The sequence below is a fragment of the Grampus griseus genome (genome assembly GCF_964374135.1).
Source record: "Grampus griseus genome assembly, chromosome: 21".
NCBI lineage: Eukaryota > Metazoa > Chordata > Mammalia > Artiodactyla > Delphinidae > Grampus > Grampus griseus.
The window spans coordinates 30347877-30365769 of NC_139015.1; the positions used below are offsets into that span (position 1 = coordinate 30347877).

A 17893-nucleotide genomic window follows, 5' to 3' on the forward strand; every position below is an offset into this window, starting at 1 on the left:
TTCTATTCTGCTAATAACTTCTCTTGGTTTTTCAGGACTGCCAAGCAGTTTCAAAGTGAATTTATAGACATGATTTCAACATTTGTTAAAGCAAACTTAGAGTCAGGATCGAGTATGGCTGTATTTTAATGTATTTAATGTGATGTGGGCTAGGATCTGCGAAGGAAAGAACGCCTACAGACGTCAAGAAATCAAACTGTTCTTGGTCCTAATAGACGCAGAACGTACAAAGGGCTAGGTAAACACGTAAAAACTAGGGGCTGCAAGATTACAGAGTGTGGCAATAATAACTTAGGGTACTAAGGAAGATTTTTTGGAAGAGTCTATACTCGGACAAGGATCGTATATGGGGTCTTCTGCATTCCATGGCTGTCTAGCAATGGCATATCCAACCATGAAATGTAGAGAAGCCACCGTGTTCGCACCAGTCTTTGCAAATACACGCATTTTGCCGCCTCCTGCGGTAAGTAATGTACTAGGAGGAACCTTGTTTGCTGTCAGTAACTTGAGCATTTTCATCCTTGCTCCTTCTCTTCACTGGGATTAGAAATTACTTCAAAAACCGCCGGCCTGGGCTTCCCTGGTGGTGCAGTGGTTGAGAGTCCGCCTGCCGATGCAGGGGACATGGGTTCGTGCCCCGGTCCGGGAGGATCCCACATGCCGCGGAGCGGCTGGGCCCGTGAGCCATGGCCGTTGAGCCTGCGCGTCCGGAGCCTGTGCTCCGCAACGGGAGAGGCCACAACAGTGAGAGGCCCGCGTACCGCAAAAACAAAAACAAAAACCGCCGGCCTAAGGAAAAGACGCAAACAAAACCAGGCACCCGCTTCATCTGAGAACTGGAACTCGCGCGGCTTTTCCTTCCTTAACTAGGGAGCGAAAGTTTCCCCCACGCCCTACCGGCCCATCCGCGGCACGCTGGGCGCGCGCGCCCGCCGCGGCCCGAGGCCGCCGAGCGCTCCGCCGGCTCTTTCCTTCCGACGCTTTCCCCGTGCGCCCCCTGCTGGCGCGCGTCTTGCTCCCGCGCTCCGCCCTCAGCGCAACGGACGTCGCTGTTGCGCCAGGGCGGCTCCAAGTCAGCGGAGCAATGTTCCTCTTGCTGGTCCTGTTCACTGGCCTAGGCGGGCTGCACGGGGGCCGCAGTGAGTCCAGAGACCGTTCCCCTCGTTTTGTTCTGTCGGGGGGCTGCCCTCGTTGGTCCAGGATCCAGGCTCAGTACTCCCTCCCTCCCCTCGCCCCTCGCCTTCACCCCCCACAGCCTCCCGACCCTTGGCCTCGAGGTCTGCAGCTAAGGAGGCAGAGAGGCAGACTCCGGGGGAAATCTTTTCATTTCCGTGGGGTGGTTTCCTTGTCTGTAAAACGGACAGAAATGAAAGGTGTGGCCTTTTTCTCCCTACAGCAGTCTGACTTTGTGTGTGTGTGTGTGTGTGTGTGTGTGTGTGTGTGTGTGTGTGTGTGTAGCGAATAAAAAGTTAAGATTTGACAAGGCTTAAGAAATTTATCGGTAAGAATGACCGAAGGACAGCAGAAAGGAAAAGTAGATGCATAGATTATAAGAAAAACTTGGTAATGTAGAGAAACAAATGAATTGAGTTTAGAAATGAATAATGCAAGATTACAAGTATCACAGTAACTGCTTATTTTTTGTTTTAGATCCTCATAAAACCTTTCTGCAGACCACAGTTCCTGAAAAGATTTCAACATCCGAGGCAATAAAACATCCAGAAACTAATGTAATTGGGAAAAAATATTTTTATTTCTTAAATTGTGTTAAGTTGCTTTTAATATCAAGACCCTAGTAGCTGAAGGTGGGCTCCAGCTCTTGGAGGCACAGCTGACCACTCAGGCCAGGTTCACAGGGAGGAGCATTTTGATGTGTATTTGTGTGTGTGACCCTGTGTGTGTGTGTTTCTGTTGAGGATGAAGGATTCTAAGGAGGATCCACCGGGGCCAGCACTAGGGAAAGGCAAGCAAAGTGCTTGACTCAGGTGCAGAATTTAAGGGAGTGGCAAAGAACTGGGATTAGGATGAGGCTGAATGAGGTTAGACCAGGTCAGATCCTGTCTTCCTTGAAGGTATTGATATTTTTTTCCATCACGGAAGTTTTGCATTAATTTTGATTGTTTAAAGTATTGCATTGAAATAGTACTTATCTTGATTACTGAGTTTTCTGGGCCCCGCCCCAAGTCCTAGGCCTGCGGATTTGCCCGCAGCTACTTACCTCAACTTTCAGTTAGGGAAGAGCTGAAAGTGATCAGTGAGTGAAAGTGAGAAAGATGAGCTGATTTTTCAAGTTAAGAGACAGTCTGGGTCAGCTTTTCAGCCATAGCTTGGAGGGGAACAATTTTCTCCGTGTTGTGTTTAGAGGCTCTAGATACCAATTAAATAAGCTTCCCACTCATTTTGCCTAGTTGTTACACTTTTTTTTTTCCCAATTGCATGTGGAGATAAACTAATTTGGGAATGTCAAAAGTTCTTCATTTTGGCCAGTGTAATTTTAAATCATCTTGGGTAAAATGGACCCATTTAGATAGATATTTACAGGATGAGGGTCCACAGGTGTTAAACATAGGGCCAGCTGGTGTTACTTCTTTGATAGTGGCAGTGGATTTTAACTTGGCACTTGAAAATTTGCTTGCAATTTTGGAATCAAAAGGTATTTCTGGTAGTTGTGCATTCAGCTAGACGTTTGGGCAGAAAGACTGCTGATACACAGAGTGGAAAACCAGTACAGTGCCTGCTACAAGTCTTACATCTTCTTCCTCTGAATTTTTCTTAATCCCCCAAATTTGTTATATGACCTTCTTTGGTACTGTAGGAGGAAACCATTTATTTTTTTTGCCTAGCTGTTAGTATGTGCTGGTTTATATTTGACTTTCCACCATTTTTGATGTTTAGTGAACAATTGCAAACTGCACAAAGAGCTTCAAAAGGACTTTTTCCTCAGTTGAGGAGTTTCTACTGTTAGCAAATTCATTACAAAATTTGCACTTGCCTTTTGACATTTTGGGGTTTAAATATACACATATAAAAATATAGGTAGTAGTTCCAAAACATTTCAAAAAGAATTGAAAATATTGAATTTGAAAATCTTGCAGCTGTGTCAGTGAAACTCACATGTTCAAACTCATAACTAATCATAAATGAGCTGAACTGTTGAAAAGATTGTGAACCTGTGAACAAACTATAAACTGAACTTGATATGTTATTTTAAAAAATGGGGAACTTCCAATTTGCCTGTAAGGGCCAGTTGTAAACACAGTCTTTCTGAAGAAAGCCAGAGTTAATGTTATGTAAGGTTTTGGGAAGCCTGGTGTCAGGGAGCCATGGGCTTTCTGAAGTGAGAGTGTTTAGGTGCTGTCAGGCTTTCAGCTGTGTTAGTGCAGTTAGTACAGGAAGAGTACTTGCTGGCCTTCTCACTTTCAGAATCCTCATCAGTGCAGTGTCAGAGGAGAGAGGCACTTACTCCTATCTAGAAGCTGTGGCTGTCACTGATTGGCTGACTTTCAGAAACTTTGGGCTGTCATTGATTTGCTAACTTGCAGAAGCTAGTTATTTGAGTATGGCTCTTCTAGCCACATGCCATTGGTAGTTTGATAGGGATTGCACTGAATCTGTAGATTGCCTTGGGTAGTATGGTCATTTTAACAATATTAATTCCTGGAATCCATGAACACAGTGTATCTTTCCATCTGTTTGTGTCATCTTCAATTTCTCTCATCAGTGTCTTATGGTTTTCTGAGTACAGGTCTTTTACCTCCTTGGTTAGATTTATTCCTAGGTATTTTATTCTTTTTGATGCAATTGTAAATTGGATTGTTTTCTTAATTTTTATTTCTGATAGTTTATTGTCAGTGTATAGAATGCAACAGATTTCTGTGTATCAGTTTTGTATCCTGCAACTTTACTGAATTCATTTATTAGTTCTAATAGTTTTTTGGTGGCCTCTTGACGATATTCTATATATAGTATCATGTTGTATGAAACAGTGACTGTTGTAGTTCTAGCATTTCAATTTGATTTTCTTTTATTTATTTTTTGTCTGATTACTCTGGCTAGGCTTTCCAGTACTATGTTGAATAAAAGTGATGAGAGTGAGGATCCTTGTTTTTTTCCTAGTCTTAGAGGAAAAGCTTTCAGTTTTTCACCATTGAGTATGTTAGCTGTGGGCTTGTCCGATATGGACTTTATTATGTTGAGGTATCATAAATGATGTTGAGTTTTGTCAAAAGCTTTTTCTGCATCTATTGAGATGATCATATGATTTTTACTCTTGAATTTGTTGATGTGGTGTATTACAATATTTGATTTGTAGATATTGAAATATCCTTGTGTCTTTGACATAAATCCAATTTGATCATGGTGTATGGTCCTTTGAATATATTGTTTAATTTGGTTTGCTCATATTTTATTGAGGATTTTTGCCTCTATGTTCATCAGTGATGTTATCCTATAATTTTTTTTTGTGTGTGATGTCTTTGTCTGGTTTTGGTATCAGGCTGATGTTGGCTTCATAGAATAAGTTAGGGAGTGTTCCTTCCTCTTTAATTTTTGGGGATAGTTTGAGAAGGACAAGTGTTAACTCTTCTTTTAATGTTTGGTAGGATTCATCTGTGAAGCTATCTGGTCCTGGACTTTTGTTTGTTGGGAGTTTATTTAAATTACTGATTCAGTTCATTACAATTCTGTTCATATTTTGTATTTCTTCTTGATTTAGTCTTGGTAGATTGTACATTTATAAGAATTTATCCATTTCTTCTGGATTGTCCATTTTATTGGTGCATAATTGTTCACAGTACTCTCATGATTTTTTGTAGCTCTGGTGTGTTTGTTATAACTTCCTTTTTATTTCTGATTTTATATGGGCCCTCATTTTTCTTGATGAGTGTGGCTAAAGTTTTATTGATTTTATTTATCTTTTCAAAGCACCAGCTCTTAGTTTCATTTTTTTTTTTAAAGTCTCTATGTCATCTATTTCTGCTCTGATCTTTTCATTATCTTTCCTCATACTAACTTTGAGTTTTGTTTGTTCTTCTTTTTGTAGTTCCTTTAGGTGTAAGGTTAGGTTGCTTATTTGAGATTTTGTTTCCTGAGATAGGCTTGTATCACTAGAAACTTCCCTCTTAGAACTGCTTTTGCTGCATTCCATAGAATTTGGATCACTTTGTTTCCATTTTCATTTGTCTCCAGGTATTTTTTGATTTCCTATTTGATTTCCGCAGTGACACATCAGTTGTTTAGTAGCATATTGTTCAGACTCTACGTGTTTGTGTTTTTTGCAGTTATTTTCTAGTTTTGATTTCTAGTCTCATACCTCTGTGGTTGGGAAAAGAAATGCTTGATGTGATTTCAATTTTCTCAAATTCACTGAGACTTGTTTTTAGCATAATATGTGATCTATTCTGGAGAATGTTTCAAGTGCATTTGAAAAGAGCGTGTATTCTTTTGCTTTTGGATATAATGTTCTGTAAGTATCTCTGCAGTGCATTTTGTAATGTGTCATTTAAGGCCAGTGTTTCCTTATTAATTTTGTGTCTGTATTATTTGTCCGCTGATGTAAGTGGAGTGTTAAAAACCTTACTGTTATTGTGTTACTCTCAATTCTTCCTTTTGTGTTTGTTAGTATTTGCTTTATGCATTTAGGTGCTCCTGTGCTGAGTGCATATACATTTACAATTGTTATATCTTCTTGTTGGCTTGACCCTTTTATCATCTGTGCCATTGGACTGTTCTTCCTATTTTGACCCATATTCCACTGCCTTAATTACCGTAGCTTTATTAGAAGTCTTAATATAAGTTAGTATACGTACTCCTACTTTTCTTTCAAAACTTTAAAGGTGTCATTCCATTGCCTTCTGGTGTCCATTGTTTCAGTCGTAGAGTTACACATTATTTATTTATTTTTTAAATTTTATTTAATTTATTTTTTATACAGGAGGTTCTTATTAGTTATCCATTTTATATATATTGGTATATATATGTCAATCCCAGTCTCCCAGTTCATCCCACCACCACCCGCCCCCCGCCACTTTCCCCCCTTGGTGTCCATACGTATGTTCTCTACATCTGTCTCTATTTCTGTCTTGCAAACTGGTTCATCTGTACCATTTTTCTAGATTCCACATATATGCGTTAATATACAAAATTTGTTTTTCTCTTTCTGACTTAACTTCACTCTATATGACAGTCTCTAGATCCATCCACACATAATTTATTAAGAATTATTTTGAAAGTAATGGGTCATTTTTCTCTTACTGATTTTTGAGTATGTTCTCTTTGTCTTTTGTTTTAAATGTTTGAGCATGACATGCCTAGGTTTACTTTCTTTGTGTTCATCCTGATTTGGAATAATAGAATATTTTGAGCCTGTGGGTTGATACCTTTCATAAGCTTTGAAAATATCAGCCATGAATTTTTAAAATGTCATTTCTTTCCTAGTCTTATCTTTATCATATTTTTTGGACTATAATTACATGAGTGTTAGACATTTTTCATTGGTCACATTTCTCTTGTTTTCTTTTTCATATTTTTCTCTCTGTGTTGCAATCTGGATATTTTCTACTGACCTATATTCCTGTCACCAATCTTATCCCCTGCTATGTCTAATATTCTCTTATACCCTTTCATTGAATTTTTAATAATAGATATTGATTTTTTCTTCTATAAAATCAGAAATGTCTTTCTGATTTTAATTCCTTTATTAAAGATTCTATACTTCTACTGAAATTCTCCATCTTCTCATTTTAATCATGGTTATTTTATAGATATTACTGTGGCTTTGTTATTATTCTCTATTTTTTATTTGTATTTTTAAAAATTTGATCTTGTTCTTTAGCATTTGTTGTAATTTTTTAATGGAAAAAATGGTGTATTCATTTACTAGAGCTTCCATAACAAAGAAACATGAACAATGTGGCTTAAACAACAGAAACTTACTGTCTCATAGTTTTGGAGGCTAGAAGTCCAAGATCAAGGTGTTCGCAGGGTTGGTTCTTTTAGGGACTTTGAGGGGTGGTTCTGCTCCAGGCCTCTATTGTTAGCTTATAGATAGATGTCTTCGTATGAATCTTCATGTGGGATTCTCCTGTTGTGTATGTCTGTGTCCAGATTTACTTTTTTTTACAAGGATACTGCTCACATTGGATTAGGGCCCACACTAATGACCTCTCCTGAACTTGATTACCTCTGTTAAGGCCCTGTCTCTGAATAAGGTCACATTCTGAGGGACTGAGGTTAGGAATTCACATGTAAATTTGGATGGAGGGGGACACAATTCCAAACAGTTGGATGCTGTGTATGAAAAGTTGTAGAAGCTCTGGATGATGTCTTTTTTGAGTTTTTCTCTCCTGTCAGTTTTGTACATTTCTTGTTAATTGCATCCTAGTTTTGTTGTTGTTTTGCTTTGTAAGACATGTGGATTTAAAACTTTATTGGTGCTATCATATTCTCCTTTATTTTTTCATCATATTTATTTAATAAGAAGGCATTTTTAGAGGGTGCAATTTTCAGGTCCCCTCAAGAGTCCACTTAGACTTTGTAGAGTGCCATTCAAATGATTCTTCTCAGAACATTTATCTGCTGCAATGAATCTTGCTCTTTTCTAATAGAAAGTTAAAGAACTGAAAACTTTTAAATGGCTACTTCTCTTGCTAAAATAAGTTTTTTAAATTAACCAAATAAATAATTTAATGAATCTTATATTTTCTGTTATCTTCTAGAGGGTTCTCTAGACGTGTCTCTGCCCTTCCTCTATCCTCTCCTACCTTCTATTCCAGAGGAATTTCATTGTTTGCATTCGATAAACAAAGTGCAATGGTACTTATTGTGTTACCTTGCTAGAGATGTAGTAGGTTTCTTGTAGTTCTATCTTTTAGGAGTGTCTCTTCCAATGAGCAGGAAAATTTACTTCCCAGGAGGTCTGGGAGTAAGCAAGCAAAGGTTTCTCTCAAGTGAGGTGGGCATCTTGGCATTTGCCTTGGGCATGGTGAATTGGTGGTGTGTGTCTAAGCCAAAAGGTAATTATCAGCAAGCTTGTCCCTCAGATATGTGAGTAACGGTGAATAGGAGGCAATTCAATTCAGAATCCTGAAGATTCCAACATCCACATGGGAAGGGAAGCACATATGATAGTTATATATTGTTCCTAATTTTGTCAGTTTTAAGAGCATAACTTGAAGAAAACATTTTTTGCATATATTATTTACACGTGTTATTGAAATTTTTTTGGATGCTCATATACAGGTTGCTTATATCATTACAATAGAAGGAAAACCATATTTTATCCATCTCAAAAAGCAGTAAGTATTTTATCTTTTCAAATTTTAATTTTTTGGTTTCTTGATTTTTAAAAATAATTACAAATAGGATTATTTCAATTCAAATGTATATTTGATACATATGTACATTTGATACCTATTGTATATCAGTTATTGGGTAAAGTCATAGGCATACAAAAGGCAATAAAACATGGGCACAGGTAAATAATTTATAATATAGAAAGATATATTCAAACACATCAATAGAGAAATGGAGAACTGTTTTATAATGCATTATTAAGATAAATGTGTAGATAGTATTCTTTGGAAATCAGAGAAGGCTTTTTGGAAAGAGATGACTTGAGCGAAGATAGTTAGCTCTGTGAAGAAGTAAGGTAGTGTTGGGGGACATTCTGTTTCAAGGAAATCATGTGCAGGTGTGAGACAGACTGGATTTTTGTGGTGTGCAAAAAGTAGTGTGAATGACTGAAGGACATGTTTATTGAGGATAGAAGTAAAACATTTTGGAAAAGTAGGCAGGAGCCGGACTGTAGAAGATCTAGAATGCCATGATAAGGGTATTAGAAGCCAAAATGTTTTTAAGCATGTACTTATATAGGTCCGTTGAGTCTTTATAGGCTGTTTCTGAGGGGGTAAAAGTGGAGGTAAGGTGTCTAATTGTATGATTATATAATAGTTTGGGTGAGTGATGATAGTGGCTTGAACAATGATCATAGCGCTGGAAAGAAAAATTCAGTAAACCTTGAGGATAGATTTGGTAGAATGATTGGGAAACAGTGAGGAATCTGGGATAATTTAGTTGTTGCTTAAGAAAATTGGTAGGTTATAGTGTAATAAAATGAGGGATATTAATGAAGGAGATATTTATGTGAGGAAGGGATGAGTTTGGTTTGCATTGCTTATAAGATATTAAAGTGGGTTTTTTTTTCCCTTAGGTATATGAATGTAGAAATTTGAATCTCTAAGGAGAGATTGGCAATAGGGATATAGATTTAGCAGTAATCAGTAGTTTGGTGTAATTTTTTTTAAATGAGAGCTTACAGAGTGCTTACAAATATACTGTGGCTAGAGACAGAATCTTGGGAAAGACCAATATTTCTCTTTTCGTTTCTACCGAAAGAGATCAAGCTAGAAGGGTCAGGGAGGTAGGAAGAGAAGCAGAAGAGTGATGTGTGATGTAAATTAAGTGATTAGAGTGAGTGGTCACAGTTTTCAAAATAATGCTAGAAGTCCAGTGCAATGATAATTTTAAAACTGTCTCTTGGATTTGACATTCTGGTGGTTATGAATCTTTTCCAGAGCAGTTCAGGGTGAGTAAGAATTGACAAAGCAAAGAAACTGTGTGTAGACCACTCTTTTGGTAAAATCTGTTGAGAATTGAAAATATGTAGGGAATAGCTAGAGGAGGACACAGGGCCAAGGGAGAGTTATTTAGGATGATAATGACTTGACAATAAACTTTTCAATAGTGTTAAGATAAAAACGAGTAGAGAGGAAGAGTTTGAAATTACAGTACCAATAAAGTATGTATCTTCAATACATGGCGCAGAATAGGATGCATAGCACAAGTGTTTGCTTTGAGCAAAAGAAGTAGTCATTCTCTGGGAATAAATATAAGGAGTGAGGATGGGTACAGGTGATCTGATGAGGTGACATGGAAGTTATTGAGATGATTGACAGGAGCGGTGTCAAGTTTCTGAATAATTACTGAGGAGAATGAAAGAAAATTCAGACCCAGGTTATTGGGAAGAATTGGTACTTAGTTAAGCTTAGTGAATATGAATTTGTAGTGATGCTAAAAAATCTTTCAAAATTCTGTCCTAACCCTACATTTTAATTTTGAGATTCAAGTTTAAAATCTGGAATTAATGAGCAATAATGACAGAGAATTGAAAGTTCTTTGTTGGAAATTGAGACCTATGTTATTTCGCTATTTGATATTTCTAGCAATTTAGGCCGTTCATTATCATGCATTTTAGTATTATGTGTCACTATAATTAAAATGCCTCCCTCTGCCCCTAATTTATTGTAAATGACAAGCATTGGGGCAATAGGATATGCCAAGATAATGCACTACTTTAAATTTCTCCCTCAAAAGGAAAATTTGTATTATGAAGAATAATTTTTCTATGTCTTCTGTTCACAATTTGACCATGTTTTGGGGATTTCTTCCTAGATCATTTTTATCTTCAGCTTCTGTTGTTTATTCTTATGACAAAGATGACACCCAACATTTTCAGCCTTTGTTAGCTCAGGTAAGACTTAGGTATTTTGTTACAGATTTCTTATTCTGGATTTTCTTTAAAAATACAAATATTATGAAAGTTTAGAATATTATTTTACACATTCACTGAAATCGAATAAGTGGACTAGTTCTTATTTCTACCTGGCACAACTTCATTGGGTAATGGCCACTCATATTAAAGTACTAAGGTAGTGAAAGTAAAAAGTATAAGTGAGATATCTGGGATGTCCATTTCAAAAAGAACTTATCCATTTGTTTTTCTCTGTGTATTTTTTTCAGATGGATTGCAATTATCATGGATATGTTGCAGGTTTTCCAAATTCTCTTGTATCACTCAACATTTGTTCAGGACTCAGGTTGTAGCCTGTTTAAAGGCATTCCATTTGCCAGTACTAGATCTTGCTAGTCTATAAGTTGATCCTTTATGTATCTTTTCTAGTTTTACAGTCACCTTTGTTATTTCAATTCCCAAAGGCGTGAACCAGAATTACTGATAAAATAAAGTGTGTCACCCTGGCAGCATCCATTCCAGATGGGAGGCTACTTGTTGATTCTAACAGGATATGCTGCTTGAGGCTTTGAGCAATCTTGAGTGTGGGAGGTGCTGATTGGGTCTCTCCATACTAATCTAGTTTTCCCAAATTCCTTATGTTTTAACTCGTGTCTTAATTTCCTAGAATGGTTGACAGTGTGGAATGCCTGAGTCTGACAGGTACTTTGGCTCTGCTCATAGTCATTCTTAGGCGCATAGCACCTTTAACTCAGCCACACAGATAAATGATTTAAGACGTGAAGTGTCAGAGGAGAGGTAGAGATTTCAAAGAGAAGAAAGGGACCTAAGACCAAGGAAAAGAGTGTCTATGGCTCCTAAAGGTTGGCTTAGAAAATCAACACCCTAGGTAGAGGTCTTAACCCCTTTAGCACATGGATGCGTGCCACTGACCTTCTTTCTTTAAGATAATCAAAATACTTTTATTAGAATATTTGTAATAAAAAGCCATTCATATCCTGTGTTATTACTGGTCCAGTTCTGGAGCAACACCTCAAAGAATAAAGAGATAAGTAGAAAAATAAACTGACTTTAAATGTAAAAAAATTTTTGGCCAACATCAACATTTCTCATAGTTTCAGTAGAATCATATCAGATTTGTTTTGATTATTTTAACATTCAGGGGAATATTGCAGTTTAAAAACATCTCATATGGAATTGAACCAATGGAAGCTGTATCAGGATTCATGCACATGATTCATGAAGAAAAAAATGATATAACTAATACTCCTCTGTTATGGGAAAATGACACTTATATCTATGATAGCTCACAGTATCAAGTCAGAAAAAGTTCAGAAGTAAGTGTGGACTGTTTAATTTTAAATTTTTCAGTATAATTTTATGAAATGAAAAATACTTTCAGAGCAAAATTTGGTGATATGCAAATTTTAAATTTGTTTTACTTTTTCATGATGGCTCTACATGACTTTTCAAATGGATGGAGAAAGAAATTAAGTTCTTTGTTATGCTTGTTATTAGATGAAAGTTTAGCAAAAACTTAGGTAATTAACCTTGGAAACATATGTGAATATAAGATTAAATAAAGCAAAAAACTAATTTTCTTGTGTGGGCATTTGGATAATTAATGTAAATTATTCCTTTTCCTCAATTATTCTGGTAATTTAGGTGAAAATAATATGTGATCTAGATTTCTAAATGAGTCTTTGTTAATGTGAGAATTCAGAAATGAATAATATCAGTGGCTTACATAAGGTACATGTAAAGCAAACTGATGAATTCTTCCTCCACAAAGACCTGTAAGCTGCCATAAATAACTTTCCTGGCTCTAGTGAACTGCCTATGATTGTAAACTTTAGTAACATTTTTCTAAACTACATTGTTTGTCAAAAGTAGTTTCTAATAATTGGTGGCAGAAAATCTGCGCACATGGAAGATTACTATGAAAAATTATCACAAGGCTAAGGAAAGGAAACTTAATATTTCTAATTTCAGCTACTGCAAAAATCGAAATATACCTGGGTTCTTGTATAGCTTGGAGTCTCATTGAAAATTCTTATTAATCACAGCATGCTTTGGACTGGAATTTTCTGAATAGTACATAAATTTTGTAGTTAAAAATCACCTTAATATTTAATCAGTATCAACTCGTCTCTCAGTTTATCTCTGAACATAATTTCAACAGAAGGCAAATTTTTGGAAATTTCTCAAGACTCATGTTGTATGTTTTTCAGACACCTGGCTATTTCAAGTTATTTCCCCAATATCTTGATATGTATATTGTTGTGGATAAAAATCTGGTAGGTTCTTTTTTTTGCATTGTTATTTTTAAATGATTTAACAATCGTCTTTAAACTGATTTCAAGGATATAATAAAAATTTTAAAACCATTTTTTGATAAAAGTTTATTTTGCTTTTGCAATGAATGCTTAAAAATTATGAATACACCAAGTTTTTGTTAATTCATTTATTTTGTATTCTGGGCTCTCTAACTGCTTTTGTAAAGTGAACTATCATTTTCTGAAGCTTGCCAGCTATTTTTCTTGTTTTCAAAAGGACTACATCCTCAATGGAAGCATAGATTAGAACTCCTCCAAACCCTACCCCTACATACAATAATATCTAATTGCCTCAGCCTAATTGGAAGGGTAGTCTACAAAACAAATATGCCACTCCTTCTAAGCAAAGGGAGAAAGCAAGTTATATGTTTTGTTCTAGCTAAGTTCTAGGGAAACAAGTTATGTTTTGTTCTCCTAAGTTCAAGGTAAATGAAATGACAGAAAATGAACAAAATTCTCATATTGAGGATGCATGACTGTACTTCAGGTCTTGTATAGGTTTGGATTTTGAATTTATACAGCATGGGCAATTAGTAGATTCTAAGCTATGAGGCTACATTTGTCCCAGGTTGGTAGATCTGAGGGCAGCTGATGGAAGCAAGTAGTATTTCTCTCTGGAGGAATGCAACTTCAAGCAGGATTCCTGCAGATTCATATCAGCCATATATGAGCTCAAAATCCATAAGAGACTTAGCCACCATGTACAAGGGTTAGCAAAACAAAAACTCATAGATTAGACCCACAAAATTTTGAGATATTAAAATTTTAAGATATAAGTTATAAAATAAAGATATTTTTTCCCATAAGGAAGTCATTGGTTCTGAAGAGGTGAATATGAGGCAGGGAAGCTGAGCTAACTCTTGGCAGAGGTGACAAAAATTGAAGTGTATGACTCATTAAAGAGTTGATAGGTTTTTTAGTGTGGCTAAGCTGACCCAGTGCAAAGTCAACACATACACTAAAATCACATTCTTACAAAATTACAAGGCAATTAGAAGTAGGAAAGCAGAATTTTAAGCATAATCAACAAAAGGAAAGCAATAAAGGGAAAGAAAAACGTACATTAAACTTTTGTTTCATAAATGTGGAACAAATTAAAAGCTAATTAAGATAAAATATTTCAACTCAGATATGTAAGTAATTATATTAGATGCAGAGGGACTAAGTACAGCAGTTAAAATCCAAAGATAAAGTTTAATTAAAAGCAAAGACAGAGTGTGATGTAAGACACACACACGTACATACTCGCTCTGCTTACAACTGACGTCAAAAATATGTCATAAAAGTAAAAGATTATAAAAAATATACCATAAAAATATTCTAAAATCCTGTTTAGCTAGATTAATATCAAAGTAGACTTTAAGATAAGTGTAAGTTATCTCTTACTGTGTAGCATACCACTCCAAAATTTAGTGGCCTAAACCAATAACCATTTATTTATTTGGTTGGTAGCCCAGAGATGTTTTTGGACTTTTATCAATCTCAGACCCTTTTTATCTAATCTGGTGGCCTTTTATTGATACAGTATCTTAAAACCTTTGTAGTCTTCTTTCTTTTCTCTTCTCTTTTTTTTTTTCGTTTTACAGGATTACTTTTTAACCACCTGTTTTTCCTCACACAGAAAATGTTCTTTACTAAGATTTCAAAGGCATAGAAATACAGTTTAAAAGGTTTCAACAATTTTTTTTTTTTTTTTTTTTGCGGTTCGCGGGCCTCTCACTGCCGTGGCCTCTCCTGTCACGGAGCACAGGCTCCGGATGCACAGGCTCAGCGGCCATGGCTCACGGGCCCAGCCACTCCGTGGCATGCGGGATCCTCCCAGACCGGGGCACGAACCCGTGTCCCCTGCATCAGCAGGCCGACTCTCAACCACTGTGCCACCAGGGAAGCCCCTGAACAACTTCTTTTAAACAAAATATACGTTGCTATGTGGTTACCAGTGGCAGGTATGAGGATTAACTGCGACCTTTGTGAAGCCCAGTAGGGAGCTTGCAAAAGAAGTTCTCCTAGTGCCTTTCCTTGAAATAGCCCACCAGTGTGAAATCACCTGTTTCTTGAATTGTTTTCTAATGAAGGAGTACAGAGTATTATGTTTTCTTAGCATAATGTCCTAAAGTTTTATCCATGTTGTAGCATGTGACAGCATGCCCTTCTTTTTTAAGGCTGCATAATATCCCACTGTGTACCTATACAATATTTTCTTTATCCAGTCACCTGTTAATGGACCTTTAAGTTTCTTCACCTTTTGGCTATTGTGAATAATGATGCAAGGAACATGAATGTGTAAATATTTCTTTGGGATCTTTCTTTTTTAAATGTTTGATAGAATTTTTTAGTGAATCTACCTGGTCCAGGATTTTACTTTATTATGTGGTTTTTGATTACTGATTCATTTTCATTACTTACTCATTATTGATCTAGTAATATCTTTAATATTTTTGTATATTTCAGTCTTGGTAGGTTAGATTTCTAGGAATTTATGTTTTTTATGTTATCCAGTTAGTTAGCATATAATTATTCATAGTAGTCTCTTATAATCCTTTTTATTTTTGTGGTATCAGTTGTAATGTCCTCATTTCATTTCTAATTTTAGTTATTTGTATCTTCTGTTTAAATTTTTTTTTTTATTTTATACTGAAGTATAGTTAATTTACAATGTTGTGTTAGTTTCAGGTGTACAGCCAAGTGATTCAGTTATACATATACATATATCTGTTCGTTTCCAGATTCTTTTCCTATATAGGTTATTACAAGATACTGAATATAACTCCCTGTGCTATACAGTAGGTCCTTGTTGATTATCTACTTTATATATAGTAGTGTGTGTATGTTAATTCCAAACTCCTAATTTATCCCTCCCTACCTTTCCCTTTTGGTAACCATAAGTTTGTTTTCTAAGTCTATGATTCTGGTTCTGTTTTCTAAATAAGTTCATTGGTACCATTTTTTTTAGATTCCACATATGTGTGTTATCATATATTTGTGTTTCTCTGTCTGACTTCACTTAGAATAACAATTTCTTCATCTATCCATGTTGCTGCAAAGGGCATTATTTCATTCTTTTTATGGCTGAGTAATATTGCATTGTATATATGTACCACATCATCTTTATCCATTTATCTGTTGATGGACATTTAGGTTGCTTCCATGTCTTGACAATTGTAAATAGTGCTGCAGTGAACATTGTGGTGCATGTATCTTTTTGAATTATGGTTTTCTCTGGATATATACGCCCAGGAGTGGGATTGCTGGATCATACGTTAGCTCTCTTTTTAGTTTTTTAAGGAACCTCCATATGTTCTCCATAGTGGCTGCACCAATTTACATTCCCACCAGCGATGTAGGAGGGTTCCCTTTTCTCTACACCCTCTTCAGCATTTATTGTTTGTAGACCTTTTGATGATGGCCATTCTGACCAGTGTGAGGTGATACCTCATTGTAGTTTTGATTTACATTTCTCTAATAATTAGCGATGTTGACCATCTTTTCATGTACCTTTTGGCCATCTGTATGTCTTCTTTGGAGAAATGTCTATTTAGATCTTCTGCCCATTTTTGATTGTGTTGTTTATTGTTTTGATATTGAGCTGTGTGAAGTGTTTGTATATTTTGGAGATTAATCTCTTGTCGGTCACATCATTTGCAAAAATTTCCTCCCATTCTGTGGGCTGTCTTCATTTTGTTGATAGTTTCCTTTGCTACACAAAAGCTTTTAAGTTTAATTAGGTCCCAGTTGTTTATTTTTGTTTTTATTTTCATTACTCTAGGAAGTGGATCAAAAAAGATCTTGCTGCCATTTATGTCAAAGAGTGTTCTGCCTGTGTTTTCCTCTTACATTTTAGATCTTTAATCCATTTTGAGTTTATTTTGCTGTATGGTGTTAGAGAGTGTTCTTATTTCATTCTTTTACACGTGGCTGTCCACGTTTCCCAGCACCACTTATTGAAGAGGCTGTCTTTTCTCCGTTGTGTATTCTTGCCTTCTTTGTTGTAAATTAATTGACCATAGGTGTGTGGGTTTATTTCTGGGCTTTCTATCCTGTTCCATTGATCAATGTTTCTATTTTTGTGCCAGTACCATACTGTTTTGATTAGTATAGCTTTGTAGCATAGTATGAAGTCAGGGTGCCTGATTCCTCTAGCTCCATTTTTGTTTCTCAGTATTGATTTGACTATTCAGGGTTTTTTGTGTTTCCATACACATTTTAAGATTTTTTGTTCTAGATATGCCGAAAATGCCATTGGTAATTTGATAGGGATTGCATTAAATATGTAGATTGCCTTGGGTAGTATAGTCATTTTGACAATATTGATTCTTCCAATCCAAGAACATGGTATATGATTCCATCTGTTTGTGTCATCTTTGATTTCTTTCTTCAGCATCTTATAGTTTTCAGACTACAGGTCTTTTGCCTTTTTAGGTAGTTTTATACCTAGGTATTTTCTTTTTAATGAGATGGTAAATGGGATTGTTTCCTTAGCTTCTCTTTCTGATCTTTTGTTGTTAGTGTATGGAAATGCAGTAGATTTCTGTGTATTAGTTTTTTATCCTGCAACTTTACCACATTCATTGATGAGCTGTATTAGTATTCTGTTAGCATCATTAGGATATTCTATGTATAGTATCATGTCATCTGGAAACAGTGACAGTTTTACTTCTTCTTTTCCAGTTATGATTCCTTTTCGTTTCTTTTTCTTCTCTGATTCCCATGGCTAGCAACTATGTTGAATATAAATGGCAAGAGTGGACATCCTTGCCTTGTTCCTGGTCTTAAAGGAAATGCTTTCAGTTTTTCACTGTTGAGAATTGTGTTTGCTGTGGATCTGTCATATATGGCCTTTATTATGTTGAGGTATGTTCCCTCTATGCCCACTTTCTGGAGGGTTTTTGATCATAAATGGGTGTTGAATTTTGTCAAAAGCTTTCTCTGCCTCTATTGAGATGATCATATGTTTTTTATTTTCACTTTGTTGATGTGGTGTATAACATTGATTTGTGGATATTGAAGAATCCTTACATCCCCGAGATAA

The 17893-nt window shown here is 36.0% G+C and overlaps 1 protein-coding gene across 1 annotated transcript in view; it reads left to right on the forward strand.

The window, feature by feature from the left end:
- Positions 1-1084: 1084 nt before the first annotated feature.
- Positions 1085-17893, forward strand: part of LOC309838896 (disintegrin and metalloproteinase domain-containing protein 5-like) — a gene marked incomplete at both ends in the record, with an annotated part of 144038 nt that continues 127229 nt past the window's right edge. Inside the window, 7 exons of the mRNA XM_082680312.1 lie at positions 1085-1139; positions 1651-1730; positions 8239-8294; positions 10450-10528; positions 10798-10874; positions 11691-11865; positions 12760-12825. Coding sequence (XP_082536438.1) covers positions 1085-1139; positions 1651-1730; positions 8239-8294; positions 10450-10528; positions 10798-10874; positions 11691-11865; positions 12760-12825 — 588 coding nt within the window. The remainder of the gene's footprint in view (positions 1140-1650; positions 1731-8238; positions 8295-10449; positions 10529-10797; positions 10875-11690; positions 11866-12759; positions 12826-17893) is intronic.